Source organism: Trichechus manatus, unplaced genomic scaffold, assembly GCF_000243295.1.
Source record: "Trichechus manatus latirostris isolate Lorelei unplaced genomic scaffold, TriManLat1.0 scaffold00016, whole genome shotgun sequence".
In the NCBI taxonomy this organism is placed as follows: Eukaryota; Metazoa; Chordata; class Mammalia; order Sirenia; family Trichechidae; genus Trichechus; species Trichechus manatus.
The window spans coordinates 28001030-28018321 of record NW_004443952.1 but is presented as its reverse complement, the minus strand read 5'-3'; the positions used below and the strand labels follow the sequence as shown (position 1 = coordinate 28018321).

At 45.8% G+C, this 17292-nt stretch overlaps 1 protein-coding gene across 2 annotated transcripts in view; it reads right to left on the bottom strand.

Annotated features, from left to right (window-relative positions):
* Positions 1-1612: 1612 nt before the first annotated feature.
* B4GALT1 (beta-1,4-galactosyltransferase 1) overlaps positions 1613-17292 on the bottom strand; it is a 61405-nt gene continuing 45725 nt past the window's right edge. Inside the window, exons 3-6 of one of the 2 annotated variants that reach the window (XM_004372335.2) lie at positions 8516-8703; positions 5916-6038; positions 3232-3336; positions 1613-3038 (exon numbers count right to left, since the gene is read on the bottom strand). In XM_004372335.2, coding sequence (XP_004372392.1) covers positions 2906-3038; positions 3232-3336; positions 5916-6038; positions 8516-8703 — 549 coding nt within the window. In that variant the 3' untranslated portion in view covers positions 1613-2905. The remainder of the gene's footprint in view (positions 3039-3231; positions 3337-5915; positions 6039-8515; positions 8704-17292) is intronic. The other variant, XM_023727547.1, reaches the window with a different exon arrangement.

Below are 17292 nucleotides of genomic sequence, written 5' to 3'. Positions count from 1 at the left end.
GTCACCACCCTCCAGCTCTGGGAGAGCCCAAATCCGTAAGTCAGAAGAGAAACCACCTGTGGTTACAAAGATAGGGTAGTTTATTGACGTTATATTACTAGATTTTAAAGGCAAAAATACAGTTTTCGTCTTTTGTTTTTAACACCAAGGTCAGACACCCCCCCCCATCACAATGGTATATACACACATTTGCATACACAGGAAATCAAAATACACAGCAAAACAGGCCTTGAGGATGTGAACGCTGTTGTCTGACTGTGAGGGCACTGCATGCCCCTCTCAAATGTCAGCAGAGACCCTGCCCTTGCTGAGACCCAGCACCAGCACTTCCTTCACCCTCCTGTGCCACGTCTGCCCTCTGATCTCTCCCAAAGGCCACTTCAAAACAGGGTCACCAGCAACAGGCTGGACGGGGGCAGAGAAAGGCACAGCACAGACAACTTCAACGGTACGGCTCCCAAGTGAAGGAAATGTTCCCTGCACCACAGCCCTGTAATCCCCTGGTGGAAATAAGACCTGCATCTCATGGATGTGCGCTGTGAGCCAGGGGTGGGGGGGTGGGGGGAGGGCAGGAGAGCACCTGTAGATCAGCAAACGGCGGTGGGGGAGGGGAACAAGTGAAGCCGTATTTTCCCTGGTTCTGAGAATGAACCACACACTTGACTATTCCCATTGAACATGAAGGAAAATTAACAGAAAAAGGAAAGAAAGAAAAAGGAAAAGTCAGAATTTTGTTTTAAGAGTAAAGTTACAAAGACGTTACCATACTGGGCATTCTTTCTTTTAAGGCACTTGGGAAAAGTCGGAACCTGGGCACAGAAAAAGGGGTCTTCATTCTTTTTATTTCCCCAAATTCCCTCTTAGTGCACTCATTCCTAGATTTAATATGAAGGAGCAGGGAACAACAGAAATACTCTTCACATAGCCCAGCTGCTTCTGCAGTAGAAAGTACTTTTTTAACCAATACAAAGCCTTCTGGAAAAAGAACCAAGTTAGCATCTGAGACGCTCAAAGCAATAAAGGCACAGGTAAGTCGGGATCGGGCACCAGCTCAGCCTCCACAGTGAGGGCTGGTGCCCAGGGGCAGTGGTGGGGGTACCCAACCCTGGGATGAGGCCTGCTGAGTTTGATGATCTGAGGTGAGCCTGGGCCTGGAGAGGGTGCTCAGTGGTAGGAACTGCCTCATGCCATCTTGTCCCAGGCAGCTCGACATCATCTCCCAGAAGAGGTGGGTTTGGGGAAGGCATCCCTATGGGTTAGCCTGACTTGAGTGAGGCTGCTCACCAGAGCACCTGCTAAAAACTTGAGGGGCAAGGAGAGGCTTTAGGCACCAGAATTCTTGTGACAAAGTTGGGAGTGGGTTCAGCCGAACTTCTTTCTAGATCTCTAATTAAAAGGCACATTCACACTGGAGAATGAATAGTCTGTTTAACCCTGAGTGCCACAAGCAAGTTTTAGGGAATAGGCAAGAGGCAAAGGAACGAAAAGGGAAAGGAAGGAAGGAGAAAGGCAGGGGAAGAAAAGAGGGAGGAAGCCGAACGGGGCAATTCGGGGTGGGGGCGGGGGGTGGGCAGGAGCCTCTGAGGGAGGCGGCCCCTAGCCTCCTCTTGCACCAGGATTTGAAGGTCCCCTCAGCCTGCCCTCCAGGGAGGCACTAAGGGTTGGTAAACCTGATTGCTGTTATTTACAACTCCACAGCCATGGGCCCTGAGGGGAGGCCCGGGGTCAGTATAAGGAGGTTGAAGTTCTCTCCACCCTGCCCACCAGAGGAGGGCAGAAGCTCTGCCCAGCAGGCCTACTGCCCCAGGTCACAGACTCCCTGCCCTAGAGGTTTGACAGGATAGAGCTGATAGGGAGGCCTTGCCCTCATTAAGGGACCAAAGGTTGCTCTTCATATAACCTGGCCCGCCAGCTAAATCGAAGGCCCATTCATGGCCACCACAGCATACATTACTTTTTTCCCCAAAAAATGCTCAATCCCCTCCCCACATTTAAACACCACAATAAAAATACAAAGGATATTCAAGTTTACATAGCATGCTCAGAAAAATAAATTGTCATAACCTAACATTAATCAGCTATGCAACTTTGGATCAACACAAAATCAAGCTAGGTCATAATTAGAACCTGATTTGTTCTTTCTTTAAAATGCTACAAACTGCTGATGAAAACAAAAAAAACCTTTACATTCAGAAATTAGACAATCCGGAAATAGGCCACTGAAGGCGAAAACACCCAAGCCTTTTGCTCTGATGGCTAAAGTTGCCTTGGAATTCACACTTTAGCAGGACAAAAGGTCTAAGGCTCAAGTTTTAAAATTCTTTTGCTAAGAAAAGACACACACAGTGATTGTAACAGTTGCATACCGCTGAAAGAAGGTGTGTGGAAAGAGGAGGCTAAAAAGAGAATCATTGAAATTGTGTGTGTGTTTTTGTTGTTGTTGCTAAAATATGACAACTAAAAAAATATCTGCCAGTTCAATTTCAGCAACATGCTCCAATCTTTCATGAAGTAATAAGAACACCACAACCCACAATTTAAAGCAAAATTCTTACCTTTTTCATAATAATTTAGCAGTTTTATGGTTGGGAATGAGTCCCAGTCGCCAAATTTTTGGCGGTGTACAGTTCTGACTCTTAGGGGCGACATTGTGAGCATGATGAGAAGCCCCCAAATCTGACAGTTTCTACAAACACCATGTAGAGATAAGAAGTCACATGCCGAGGCAAGTTGGGGGCAAAATATCTCACTCGTCCTGGTCATCTGGAAAGACATCGGAATGATGAGTGAGGGAAGCCTATCACTCTGATTGGTAAAAATGAGAGCAGGACCAGCCCAGGGGACTGGCAGGGACACAGCAGAAGTCCCTGGCCGTTTTCAAGTCTCTTATTAGTGTATCAAAATGCTAGCTTGGCTTCCCAATGTCCACTGTGATTTTGGTATACAACGGGTATCTCTGAGTGTCCAACACCTTGTAGGTGAGTGTGTTCAAACCATCCAAGCGCATTGTCTCCTTCGTGTGTGCGATTCGGTCAAACCTACCGGATAAGGAGAAAAAGGTAAAGGGGATGGGGTCAAAACAAAGCCATTAAACGCTTGCATTTAATTCCCTACCCTTCTCCTCTTCCCTTCCTTCCCATGGACTGAACCCTCCATTTCTCTCGAGCCTCATTCCCTCAGCCTGCCCCATCCTCTAGGGGGAAGAAGGCTATGAAAAGACCCAGAACACACCTCTGAGGATTGGGTTCATTTTTTCTGTCTCTTGAGTGGCGGATCATCCGACACTTTCCAACCACAGCATTTGGGCGAGATACAGACATGCCTTTAAAAACTAATCTGCAAAGAGTAAAGGAACAAGTCATGACCATAGAGCTGCCACAAGGCTTAGATCCAATAGCCTGGCTGCAAGATTATTCTCAGGCCCAGCGGGCCCCACCCACCGTCCTTCTTACTCTTCTCGCTGGGCCCATATTCCAGCCATCATGCCAGGACCCAGCCCAATGCAGCACTGGCTAGAACTCACGCTGCTTCCCCATGTCCTTTTACCACTAGTTCTACAATTAGTGTTAAAAAAAAAAAAGTTGCCACTGAATCAGTTCCAACTCACAGCGACCCTGTAAGGACAGGGTAGAACTGCCCCATAAGGTTTCCTAGGCTGTAAATCTTTACGGAAGCAGAATGCCACATCTTTCTCTCGTGAAGCGACTGGTGGGTTCAAACCGCCGACCTTTCGGTTAGCTGCTGATTGCTTAACCATTCACAATAAGAGTTAGACACTTTATCTTTGAAGAAAGTTTCTCCACACACCACCACCCCTCCTTCTAGTCCCACCACCTTAGGGTGCCAGCGCTCGGCGTGCCCTCCCTCTCCACCCTGTAGGTATTGAAGATGGTCTTTAGGAAAATTAAAGACCTGACTGGTCACATCTGCGCTGTCATAACAGCCCTGTATACTGCCACATGGGAGTCCCTGGGTGGTACAAATGGTTAGGTATTCAACTACCAGCTGAAAGGCTGGCAGTTCGAACCCACCCAGAGGCTCCTCGGAAGACACGCCTGGCTATCTGCTTCTGAAAGGTCACAGCCTTGAAAACCCTAAGAAGCAGTTCTATTCTGTACACACGGGGTCGCCATTAGTCAGAATTGACTCTACAGCAACCAGTGACGACAACAACACTACCACCATCTGAGTCCACAGCATTTGCCCAGGTGTGGTTATCTACAAAAGTTGGTTTGTTTCTGGTTGGACCCCATGTCCGGCTCATCGTGTCCTCCCCACTGAGCCTACCTGGCACAGTGCTCTGTTCAGTAAGTTCACACTTGATAACCAATCTGCACACTCAAAAACTCAAGTCTTCCTCAAGGTTAATATTAAAGGCTCAGGTCTGTCAAGTTCTCATGCATTGTTAAGCTTGGATGACTTGGGCTGCTGCCCTGACAGAAACTGTCTTAGTCATCTAGTGCTGCTATAACAGAAATACCACAAGTGGATGGCTTTAACAAAGAGAAGTTTATTCCCTCACAGTAAAGTAGGCTAAAAGTCCAAATTCAGAGCATCAGCTCCAGAGGAAGGCTTTCTCTCTATCGGCCTTCTCATCAATGTTTCCCTGGACTAGGAGTTTCTCCATGTAGGGACCTCAGGTCCAAAGGATGTGCTCTGCTCCTGACACTGGTTTCTTGGTGGTATGAGGTCCTCCTGTCTCTCTGCTCAAGTCTCTCTTTTAAATCTCAAGAGATTGCCTCAAAACACAATCCAATCTTGCAGATTGAGTCCTGCCTCACTAACACAACTGCCGCCCATCCTCCCTCATTAACATCATAGAGGCAGGATCTACAACATATAGGAAAATCACACAAATTGATACACATATTTTTTGGGGGGACATAATTCAATCCATGACAGAACCCTTTTGTTAATTGATCAAATAAATGTACTCCAATTCAAGATGGCTGCACCAGGGTGTATTCTGATATCAGACTCAGTGACAGGTTCAGACTGGCTCCCAGAGGGAGAAGGTGGTTTTACCTGCAGCTGGCCGAGTTGAAGCCTCCACTGGAGACTACCTTAGATTCTGTAATGAATTTAAGGTAACCTATCTGTAATATACGGAGCCCTGGTGGCGCAGTGATTAAGCACTTGGCTGCTAACTGAAAGGTCTGCGATTCGAACCTACCAGCCGCTCAGTGGGAGAAAGATGCGACAGTCTGCTCTTGTAAAGAGTACAGCCTTTGAAACCCTGTGGGGTAATTCTACTCTACCCAATAGGGTCGCTATGAGTCAGAATCGACTTGACGGCAACAGGTTTGGCTTTTGGATTTATCTGTAACGTGGTTTCAAATGCCAGTGATGGATGGTTTTTTACCATCTACAACGGCAACCTATGTGATTAAGGTTTACTGTCTTAACAAGAGCCCAGGGGTGTGGATGGGGCCGTGGAGTAATGATTGTTGGAGTCCGGTGGGTACACAGAGGTTCATTATGCTACTTTGTCCTCTTTTGTGTATGCTAAAAATTCTCCAAAATAAAAAAGTGGCCTAAGGATTCTGTGAAGAAACTTAGGAATCTGCCCAAAGAAATTTGTTTCACACTGAAATGGGACCACAATGAGATGCTGAATTTTTGCAAAAGACACGTCTACTCCCTCAGTACAAAAATGGCATCTTGTACAGTCAAAGTAAACTCACTCCTTCGCTTGGTTAAATATTTTACCTTTTCCAAGGCTAATCCAAAAATCTCAGAAGCTAATTTTCCTAAAGACCATCTTCAACACCTACAGGAGGATATGCCTAAGAACTTGGGCTGAATGGGGACTGCATCCCTTCTGAGGGCCAACCCTTGCAGAATAACCAAACACTGATCCAAAATTTGGGAGTGAAGGAAGACAGGGAGGGAAAGATCTGAGTAGTGACCATTACCTGTTAAAAATGTCGTCATCTTCGCCTCCCCAGCCCCAATAATTATTAGGAAATCCATTGATGGTGAGAAACTGTTGTTTACTTAGAGCAGAGACACCTCCAAAATACTGAACATAAGGTAGGCTGGGGAAAAACACACACACACAAAGGACCAGTGGTTAGCAGGTTTTGGCATTCCCAAAATAAAACTTGCTGGAAATCTAAACAATTATAGTATTCTTTATTCTCTGGGGGAGTTTTTGATAAGGGATTTAGGAGGGGTTTATTTTGTTTTTATAGCAGGACTCAGATTATCTTAGAGAAAACACAGACATCAAAGTGGAGTCTTTATCTTTCCAAGAATGCAGGGCTGCTTCTGTTGTCATCTAGAAAATTAAGTCAGTGGCAAGAGCGGGAGAAGCCTAGCTCTTCCTCACTGGCTCAGGAAATCTGCTCTCCATGGCACTGCTTCCCCTGTGTCCTGCTCTTGTAAAGGAAGTTCTTAGCCAGGGCATCCTGGAATCTGAGATTGTTTTAGAAAGTCTCTGAAAATCATCTTGTGCCCACCTCTCATGCCCCCTCCCATCCCATCTACTAGCCTAGTTTTCATCTTTCAAAAGGTGTACAGTGTGAACACCAAGCCTTAGAGTAGCATTTCTGAAAATATGCTAAAATAAATTTTTATTGGAAATTTCCCCATTATCCTGACTTAGCAAAATGCACAGGACACATATGCATAATGTGAACCTATTTTACAGATTTCCAAGCAGTAGGGCATATGGGCTCTCATCCTTCCAAATCATTTTTTATTTCAATATTTCAGAGGCTATGAATTATGTACTCCTGAGGAATGCAGAGTAAGCTCTGATGAGAAATGTTAAGATTCAGGACGTGCCCACCCCAGAGGCCATGCAGAAGCCCTCCTTTGGGTCCTCTAAGGCCTGCGGTTTTGTGACTACCCGTGTGCAACTTCAAACTATACTCAGGCCCTTACTGGAATCCAGAGAAACCAAAACCCATCACACAAACTGAGGAAATCTCTAACTTAGATTTTGAGGGGAAAGTCAGCCAAACCATACAGAATATATGGAAAAAAAGATGCAATTATTATTTTCAAATACATTCAACAATCCTGATGGCAAGTATTTGCAAGCAAAGATCCCTGTAGGCATTCTTTAATGAATATCTGTAATTAAGGGTGTCAGATCAACCGCCTTTTGGTACACCTCACATTACTCTTTGTACTTTTAATGTGAAGGTTTGAACCAGAGGTGGCTAAGCCAATAAGGTCTGTTGGTAATTAGCATTTTTACAGAAATGGACTTTTGACTTAGCCACTTTAAGGGTAAGTACACTCTAAGTTGACAAAATTTGGGTTTGCTGTCTCTGCTGCTTTCTCTTACCTATCTGCCTCATCCCCTCAAGCCTGACTGGTTCTCTGTAAAGCAAAGATGATGCTGTGGTAAGGAATTAGGTGATCACTTGGGCCCCATTTTGGTTTACAACCATGCTTCAGCGGAGAAATTGAAAGGAGGTCAGGGTATAAACCTGTGTATCTCAAAGAGAAGAAGATACATAGAGAGGGAGGGAAGGTAGGAGGGCACAAAGTGATTTATGAAGAGTCTAAAAGTGAAGTTTAAGTCCAATTTACCCCCCTCTTTAAGACAGAGGGTTTAGGGCCTGAATACCTTTGATCTGGGGAAAGGACTTCATAGCATGTCTAGATTCATCTCATAGCCCTGACATCCCCCAGCAAGGGGGGATAGAAAGAAATGGTGAGAACAAAAAGAGTCTGAAGGAAAGTAGATGTTGGTGGCTATATCTAAACAAAGGGGCTATTATCTACACAGGTCAACCACACTGTGGTACTCAACCTAAGCCAGGGGTACCCAACACACAGGGTACCTGCAACACAGCTTCCTGGAGCTTCAAGTTTACTTAGAGCAGGGAGGGAAAGGTTAGGTCACTGAACTGACAGGTGATTTAAATCAAAACAATTTTACGTTAACACAAACATAGATAAATTATGGAATAGGATGAAACTTACTTTTTTTTTTTTTTTAAGATAAAACAACAACTATAGGGCCATTTTCCACCTTTGGTAGTGCTTAGGATCATGCCCCGCCTACCATATATCCCCATGGGCAGAAATCAGTTGGCCACTTCACTAGAGGCATTTTGGTGGGGAAATATGAGGGGCTCCGTGGTTAAGCAAGAAGCCTGTGTTCTGCTAAGAAATGTAATCATGTTCCTCATAAAGCACCAAGGAACATCTGCTGAGGCGTTCAAGCCCAGGAAGTACCTGGGGAAAAATGATTCTCGATTTGCTTTCCAAGTTGTGCAGGAAGGGAAGAGAAAAAGCACAGAAAACACAGCATCTGTTTGGAAAGTAAAAACAAGAGCCACCCCAAGCATCTAATGTGCAGTGATGACAGCAGTTTCTGGACTCCTTTTTCCTTCTCAAATAATAACTGACTTTGGGCTTGAAAGCACCCATTTCTGAGAAGGCATTCTCCCCCAAAGTCACAAAGGCATACCCCTGGGCTAGAAGAATCACATTTTCTAGCTGCCATATAAGAGAGAAACATCTTCTGCGTGGACTCTGGCTGAACAACTCTTACCTAAATCCAAACTTATCCATGGCTACAGAAATGTGCCGTGGCTGTGAAAAACACCTGTAGGTATTATGGTCATCCATTGGAATGAGGTCCACGTCGCTAAACACAAAGCAGTTGTAATCATAATCTTTCAAGGCCTCTTGAAAACCAACGTTGAGGAGCTTAGCACGATTGAACATGGAGTCTCCATCCTGGTGCAGAAACAAAGGAAGTGATGTCAGATGCCATAAGGCCAAGTATCTTCAAACAGAACACCCACAGGGATTGGTGACTTGTCACTAGTCATGGTCATTAGTCCACTCTTGGGCCTCACGTTTCTGCCCTCATTTTACAAATCAATACAAAACATCATACCCTTTGACCCAGCAATCCCACTTCTAGGAATTTATCCTGCAGTAAGACTTGCACATGTGAGAATGACATATGAACTATGCTGCTCACTGTGGGGTGCTCCTCATAGCAAACAATTATAAACAGTGATACATCACTAGGGAACTGGTTAAATAAAGCCTGGTACATCCATATAATGGTATCAAGCTGTTTAAAAAAAAAAGAGGGAAATGATCTTTAAGATACATTGTTAGGTGTAAAGGGCGTTAAAACACACACATCATTTATTATGCAATACACAGACTAACTCCAGGAAAGATAACCAGGAAATTGGTAACACTAGTTAGGTAAGTGGAGGACTTTCCACTTCTATCCTCTTTAAATGGTTGACTGTGGTTTGATTACCACACTGTGTGCTTTCCATGTCTCTGTCAGACACCAAATTAGGCACCAGAGGAATGTGGCAATCACAACTCAATTCCTGCCCTCAAAGGGCTCACAGTGTATGGGAAAGCAGTGTGATATAAGCTATGATAAAAACAGGGTGTCCGGGAGAGAAGAGAGACACCTGCTTCAGGGTGCTGGCCACCAGGTCCTGAAGCACCAAGTCTACTAGTGCAGAGGTATTTTATATTTTACTTATTTATTTTCAGTTTCCTCCACTAAAATTTAAGTTCAATGGAGGTTGGAATTTTTACTCAATGCCTTGAACACTACCTGGCACATAATAAGAGCTCAATAAATAGTTGCTGGATGAGTGAATGAATGAATGAGTAGACTGATGGATGAGTTTCAACATACGATGGCAGAAGGCAACCTTTTCTGGGAAGCTCCAACCAGAGGGCCTCCTCAGGGGTCACCACTATGGGTCTCTGCTCTTACCAACTCCCATGTCCCCAGGTCAGTGAAAACAGTAATAGCATTGACACTGCCATCCCTTACATCCAGCATTCACAAAGCCCTCCCATACACATGCTCTCACCCTGACTGGAATTCTCATCTGATGCTCTTGTCCAACTCTCTTGGGATTACCAAGATTATGGCCCTCTATCTGGGGGGAAAAAGCGGCCCACAAAGGCCTGTAATTGGTCCATGATCTCAAACCTGGGATGCAAAAAGTCCTCCCCCCATGACCCCAAGACAAGACTTGGAAATTGGTGCTCCACAAGGCTACCTGTGTGACTACAGACTGCATAGACCAGCCTCAGGCTGTTGACTCAGGGAAATAAACCATTTAAAGACAGGCAGGTTATCAGTAAGTCAGAAAAAGCAGCCAGGAGGAGAGTAAATGAATGAACGAAGCATCTTACACAAGAGCCCCTTTTCTTCAGCTCATGACAAAGTTTTCTAACCATGAATGGTAAAGGAGAAGCTGCGCCCACGGGCAAACTGTGTTCTTTGGCTGCCCCACCCATTACGAGTCAATTTAAAATTCTGCTTTCAGTGAACTCCGTTAAGTCAGGAGGCAAAAAGAAGTTCAGAGTTTAGAAACCACATATGGGAGCCTTTGAAAACTATTAAGTAGTTGCAATTATTATTGTTACAACAACAATGCCTTGCTAATATTCATTAGGGGATGATCACACACCAGGCAAAGTTGTGTTTTATGTACACGGTATATAATGTAATTCTCTCAACAATTTTGTAACAACCTTCACCTCAACCCAGATTCACTCTATTTACCCCTCAAAATCTTCTACCTTTTGGTGATGATAAAAAGGCTGTGCTGGGTGCTATCCATCTTGCTCCCCAAGTCCCATTAAGACCCTGGAAGAGTTAGCTTTCTCTGAACATTTTCAAGCACATTTCAGCCCCACTGAACAACTAGTTTCCAACAAGTTAAAAGGGAGGTGTCCCAACGGAGCCTTTTTACACTGTCTAGTAGACTTCCTGAGGGTGGCTGCCCAGCTCATGACAATTCTCGCCAGTCTTGGTACCCTCTCCAATAAAAGAAGCAGGGGGCTCTTGGTGGTCATGTCTATATCTGCTGGCATGGCTGTTTGATCTAAACAGATCCTGACTGAGCTGATCTACACAGTTTCCCTCTCCCAGGAACTGGGAATATGGAACTGTGAATGGGCACTTCTGGAGCCAAGTCTCATGAATGATAGCAGGCTGGAGGAGAAGATCAAGGAGCAAAATTGGTTCTACCCTGTGTCTTCCCCTCCCTCCTCTGGGATTACAGGAAAGCCCAGTCTTTTTAGCTAATTTTCTAGGCTTTTTTAGGTAACATGTTGTAGTACCTTGCGTACTCATCTTTCTGGATGAAGAGGAACAGAGCCTGGCACGTCTGCCAGTGCCCACTATTAACAGGAGGTGCTCTTCCTCTACAGGGGGTGGGGAAGACACCCAGCCCTCATTCCTGCTCCTCACTAGGCACATTTATCCTGTGCATCTGACACTTCATTCACTCAAGTAAACATTATCAAGTACCTACTGTCAAGCCAAGCCAAGTGCACAACTGCGACAGACACACGCATCTCTATCCTGGAGGACCAGCTTCCCCTACTTATTAGATATGTGGCTTTGGGCAAATAACATCTCTAGACCTCAATTTCCTCGTCTGTGCCATGGGCATGATAACATGTGGGTTTTGAGGATTAAATGAGACAATGCATGAAAAACCCTTAGCACACTGACAACAAATGTCAGCTACTATCATCATTACAGGAATAGGTTTCCTCATCCATCTGGAACAGTCAGACTTTTCAGAATGTCTCTTGGACTACTGGATGTAACACGATCCTCTTATGATGTATTTATGTGGGGGTGGAGTGGGGTAGGAGGACAGGGGTGAGTTTGCCAGCAAAGCCCACTCCACAAGATAGAAATCAGGCTCTAAGAGACAAGGCAGGTGGATATGCAGTGACTGGGCTAAATGAACTGATCAACGGAATCATAAAAGTTTAGGTCTACAATGTAGGTGTCACCAGCTAGAAGACTGGCACCTACTAGAATACTCCTGAGCCCTACAAGTGGCTTCCCAAGCCAGCTACAGTTACTAGTCCCTCATTTAGCTCCTATGCTCAGCTCCCTGTCCAAGAATCATGGGCTGTATGGGAAGGAAAAGAGCCTCCAGATTCCAGGGAGAGGAGATCCAGTACTAAAATAACCCCCACGAAAGTGGCTCCAGGATCACAAAAGTTCCAAGAGTAGGATGCAGACATTGATAATGACCCATCAGAATGATACCCTCTGGTCTTCGATGATAGGCATGACCCACTGAGCCTTTTAAGAGTTAAAATCAACACTCATGGACACAAAGCCAAAAGAGCCAGTGAACGAGGAGGCCCTGCATCCAACTCTGACTTCATCACTCAGGGAGCCAACCCAGAGATTCTGTCTTCTCTTGTGTTTGTGTCCTTCCCAATCAGCTTCAAGATTTCTCCCAAATTCTGTTCTTCTGATGGAGGAAGAATTCCGTAAGAAGATTAAGGCTTAAGTGGGTTAGCCTGTGGCTCACACACTGTAGCAGCAGCAGAACATCAGAGAGGCCTTTAGAGACCTGTGAAATGTATGTAGCTTGGAAAGTCACAGCTCAGTGAAGGGAGCCAGCATGCTGTGAGCAAGTGTTCCTCTGAAGACCCAGCTTTTTAAGTGCGGGCTTCATCTTATGTTGGTCAACAAGAATTACACTTATTCCTTCCTTCTAGGGCAACTGGCTCCTCATTACAGAGAGAGAGCACAGGAAAAAACTAAGGCCAAAAAGTATACAAAATTCCCAAATGACTGAGCAGAAGAAGCTGCATGAGAGAGACCAAAGAAAACAGACAGAAGGCAAGAATCAGACCAGACGCAGGCCCTGGAGTCAATGGGAGCAGAGTCAGGGGTGCCTAGGAACAGAGAATGTGTTCCACGTAGCGAGGAGGTCTGCTCCAGTCTCACTGTGTGCTTACGTCAAGGCCCAGGTGAGGGGAGCCAGTGCTAGAGAAGGATCCAGGAGCCTGGAATCTGACAGGCCTCAGTACTATCTGAGCTGGCATCTGGATCTTGGCTGAAGCTTCAAAGCCCAGAGCATGGCATTCCCACAGTTGGACAGGGCCGCCGTCTCATTGACCAAACCTCACAGAAAAGTCTGAAAGCCTTTTTGACTGGGTGTATGTTCCTGACAGTGGGTATACCAGTCAGTCAAGCAGAGCCAGACATTTCCAGAGAGGACAGGAGTCTGGGCTATTCAGGCATGCTGGCCTGGAGTAGAGTGAGCAGACTAGCAGGAGGCCTGGCACAGGCCCGCAGGCCAAGCTCCTCAGGACAGGAAAGAATCTACACTCAGACACTTCACACAGCACACTCAGTACCGTTCGGGCAGATCTGGGTGGCAGGGAGGGACACCTTAAGAAGCAGCAGATGGCTCGCCAGGGATTTTTTTTTTTAAAAGAGCTTTCATTTACAATAAAGATAAGAGAGAACAAGGACCACGTACTGTATAGTTCCATTTATATGAAATGTCCAGAACTGGCAAATCTATAGAGATAGAAAGTAGATTGGCAGTTGTCTAGGGTTGGGGTAAGAAGCCATGGTGGCACAATGGTTAAGCGCTCTGGGGCTAATTGAAAGGTTGGTGGTTCGAACTCACCAGCCGCTCCAAAGGAGAAAAGACATAGAGATCTGCTCCTGTAAAGATTCCAGCCTAGGAAACCCTATGGGGCAGCTCTATTCTGTCATATAGGGTCACTATGAGTCAGAATTGACTTAATGGCATACTACAACAACAGGGCTGGGGTGGGAGAGGATGGGGAGTTGGGAGATGACGGGGGTTTCTTTTTGGGACGATGAAAACATTCTAAAATTGTGGTGACAAACATGCCACTCTGAATACACTAAAAGCCACTGAATTGTACATTTTAAATAGGTGGATTGTATGATATGTGAATTATATTACAATAAAGCAGTTTTTTTTTTTTTTTTCCACAAACTCAGCTCTAGAGACAGGAGAGACTCAGCAGGTCCCCTTCTTCCCTCTCTCATATATTCATTCTTTTCAACAAACATTTATTGAATGTGTACTGCATGCTTAGCAATAGGGACACAGAAAAGAAAAAGACACAGGCCCTGCTTTTGAGGAGTTCTGAGTTAAATAGGCAATTGTAATGGGGTTTTAAGGAAAAGAGAGCAGGGTGTCTTCAAAGGAACTGGGAGAAATTCAGAAACCATGAAGTCTTCATTAGATGCAAAGGTTGTGGGGAGATTGGGGAGACTTTGAAGGTCTTAAACAAAGAATGTGTTTTGCATGTAAAGGAGGGATTTGTGTCCGTCCCAACCCAACGAAATGCAGGAAAACCAGTTAGGAGGATGTTGCATGATTCATGAGACCCAGGAGGCCAGGCAATAACGGTGGGCAAGTAGAGAACACCTCCCCTTAGTGCTCCAGCGAGGGCTCCACTTCCCCATTTCATGCCTCACCTGCTCCGTGGGATGTGCTTTACACTTGCAGATGGTACCACAGTCTGCTTCAATCCCCAGCCAAATTCTCACTGTGGCTAAGGCAAGAATGACCTCCCCCTAAATGCAACAGGGGACTGACGATCAACTATAGAAAGCCACGGCCCCCTGGCCGAAGTCCTAACAGTCTCTAGAAGATCTGTTCCATCAAACCATTCTGCCTTCCCTGGATGCCAGGGCCATGTGTGTACACAGTAGTCATGAATATTCCTAGACAATTGCAGCCTGGGGACTGATCACACCTGGCCTCTCCTCTACTAAAAGACACAGAAGCGACAAGGTTGGAAACATCTGCTCAAAGTTAAGAGTCTGAAAGAAATCAGTATTTCTATATGAGAGAGAGATACTATCGCTCCTGTACACATTCCCTGACCTGTCACAAAACACCTCTCCCCTGTGCTTGCAGATACCCCTTGGCTCTTAGCACCACAGATTCAGCGGCAGGTCTGCAGCAGTGGTAATGTCTGCTGAATTGAAGCCTGAGTAGGTACAGGTCAGGAGCAGAGGAAGCTCTGGCTGGGGTGGGACCAGCCTGTGGGCCTAAGTGTGGAGCCTGGGATGGCAGACAGGGTGGGAGGTGATCCTCAGAGAATTCTAGGATTATAAAAATTCTGAGTTTCGGTTGCTAACCAAAGATTGGTGGTTCAAACCCACCAGTGCTCCACAGGTGAAAGATGTGGCAGTCTGCTTCTATAAAGATTTAGAGCCTTAGAAACCCTGTGGGGCAGTTCTACTCTGCCCTCTAGGGTCACTATGAATTGGAATCGACTCGACAGCAACAGGTTTGGTTTGGTTTTAATATTATGGTTATGTGCTCGGCTACTAACTGAAAGGCTGGCGGTTTGAACACACCCAGAGGTGCCTTGGAAGAAAGGCCTGGCGATCTGCTTTTGAAAGGTCACAGTCCTGAAAACCCTATGGGGCAGTTCTACTCTGCAACACATGGGGTCACCATGAGCCGGAACTGGCTTGATAGCAACTGGTAATAGTCACCCATGAGTTAACAGCAGTGAGACCTCTGGTTTTTAACCATAATAATATGGTAGCCCTGAGCTTGGCCAGCGCCCTCAGCAAAACTTGGATCTAAGACTTAAGCTGTACACCAGGACCAAGCGGTGGGGTGGTGGGGGAGGTGGTTCTCTGCCTGTCAAAGTAATCACTCACAAGAGTGAGTATACCCTTGGCCCCCGCTGGACTGGAACAGAGGTCAGAACACAGTCCACAGTCCATAAGACTGCCTTCAGGGAGAACTGAGCTAACAGAACAGCCGAGCAGGAATTTTGGCAGGGTGAGCACAGAGGAGAGAGATTTAAAACTCCAGCTACACAGGTAGGATGCCTGCCTCTGTCCCCGGACCGGGTAACCTTTCTGGACACTGAGACTTGGCTTTCTGCAGAGTGTGTTCAGAGGGTGGCACTGAGCACTTTCAGCATGTTTAAGATTTCAAATCAGAGAAAAACATCGTAGAAAATAAAGACTTCTCTTTCAGAAAGCTAAATGGCCTTTCGTATTAAGAACCATAAAATATTTACGCCCTTTCTGAACCCATTCCCCCGTTTCTAAAAATCTAGCCTGGGGAAATGATCCTAAATGAGGAACATGCAAACACAGAATAAGTTTCAGACTCAAAGATGTTCATTATGTCATTATTTATACTACTGAAAGGTGGAGATTATCTAAATGCCTCCTAACAGAGGAATGGTTAAGTTAATTATGGTACAACTATGCAATCAATTACTACGAAGGAGTGAGAAGTGATGATTATGAAGACCATGAAATAACATGGGAAGATGCTGATGATACAGAATTAAAGAAAAAAGCAGGACACAAAAGTATATACACATACAGTATGAGCTCAACAGTGGTTTAATTTTAAGAAAGCAAGGTATCCTAGACCTCTGCACAAAGGGCTGGTTCCGGAGTCCTCAGCATTTCCAAGCGAGCCCACGAAGCCCTGGTCTTGACTGAGAGACTCCAGGGCCTGAGGCTGGCACATTTGTGTGGTTATTTGCACAGTTTCCCCCTGACAAGCAGGGCCTCAGCTCTGGGCCTGATTTGGGTGCATGTAAACATTACCAGGGTGGCAGCACTGGCGGCGGTGGCAGCGGTGGCAGCAGTAGTTAGGTCGACACTCCTCTCTCTCGCTCATTCTTTATAGGAGGCAGAAGGTACAGAAGAGAAGGTAGGTGGAGAGTAAGGAGCAGATCACAGAGAGGAACTCCTCCTTCAGCTTGCTTTGCTACAAACAGGATTAACAAGGAAAGGCAAAGGGCCCCGACTGGAAGGAAAAAAAGAAAAAAAAAGAGAGAAGGATGGATGCGAGGGTAAGGAAGAGGTAAGGAAGAGAGAGGCACACGTCAAGGTTGCAAGGGAAAAGGGGCCCATTCTGACCACCCTTGTTCCAGGGCAAAGGCAAACAAAAACCCCGAATAAGCTGTCATTCCCTGTCACGGAGTCAAGGGTGAGCAGAGAAAATGGCATTTCCTAGAGCAACGTCCAAGGAGGCAGTTTACCAGCTCTGTGTGAGTATCTGTAAGTGTTTCAACACCTTCCCCAGGAGAAGGGAGAGAGGCAGCAACAGAGAGAGGGGAAAACATGCAGCACACAGTGATGGGACATGGACACTCCCCCAGCCTTCCCGTGACCCCTCGTCTGGCCCCCATGTTCTGCAAGGACAGGGTGCTGCCAGACAGCATACATCAATCTGGGTGCTGATAGCTCAGGGAGAAAATGGAATAGGGGATGGTAAACAAATGCAATAAAGATGGAAACCATCACAAAAAAGTTTACACACGAAAAGTAACAATCTTTGTTGATTACAAGGGATGGGAGGGGTAGGGGGAAAATACTAAATAGACAACAGATGAGTGGTAACTCTGGTGAAGGGTAAGACAGCACACAATACTGGGGAAGCCAGCACAACCTGTACAAGGAAAGGTCATGGAAGCTCCATAGACACATCCAAACTCCCTGAGGGACTGAATTGCTGGGCGGAGGGCTGTGGGGAC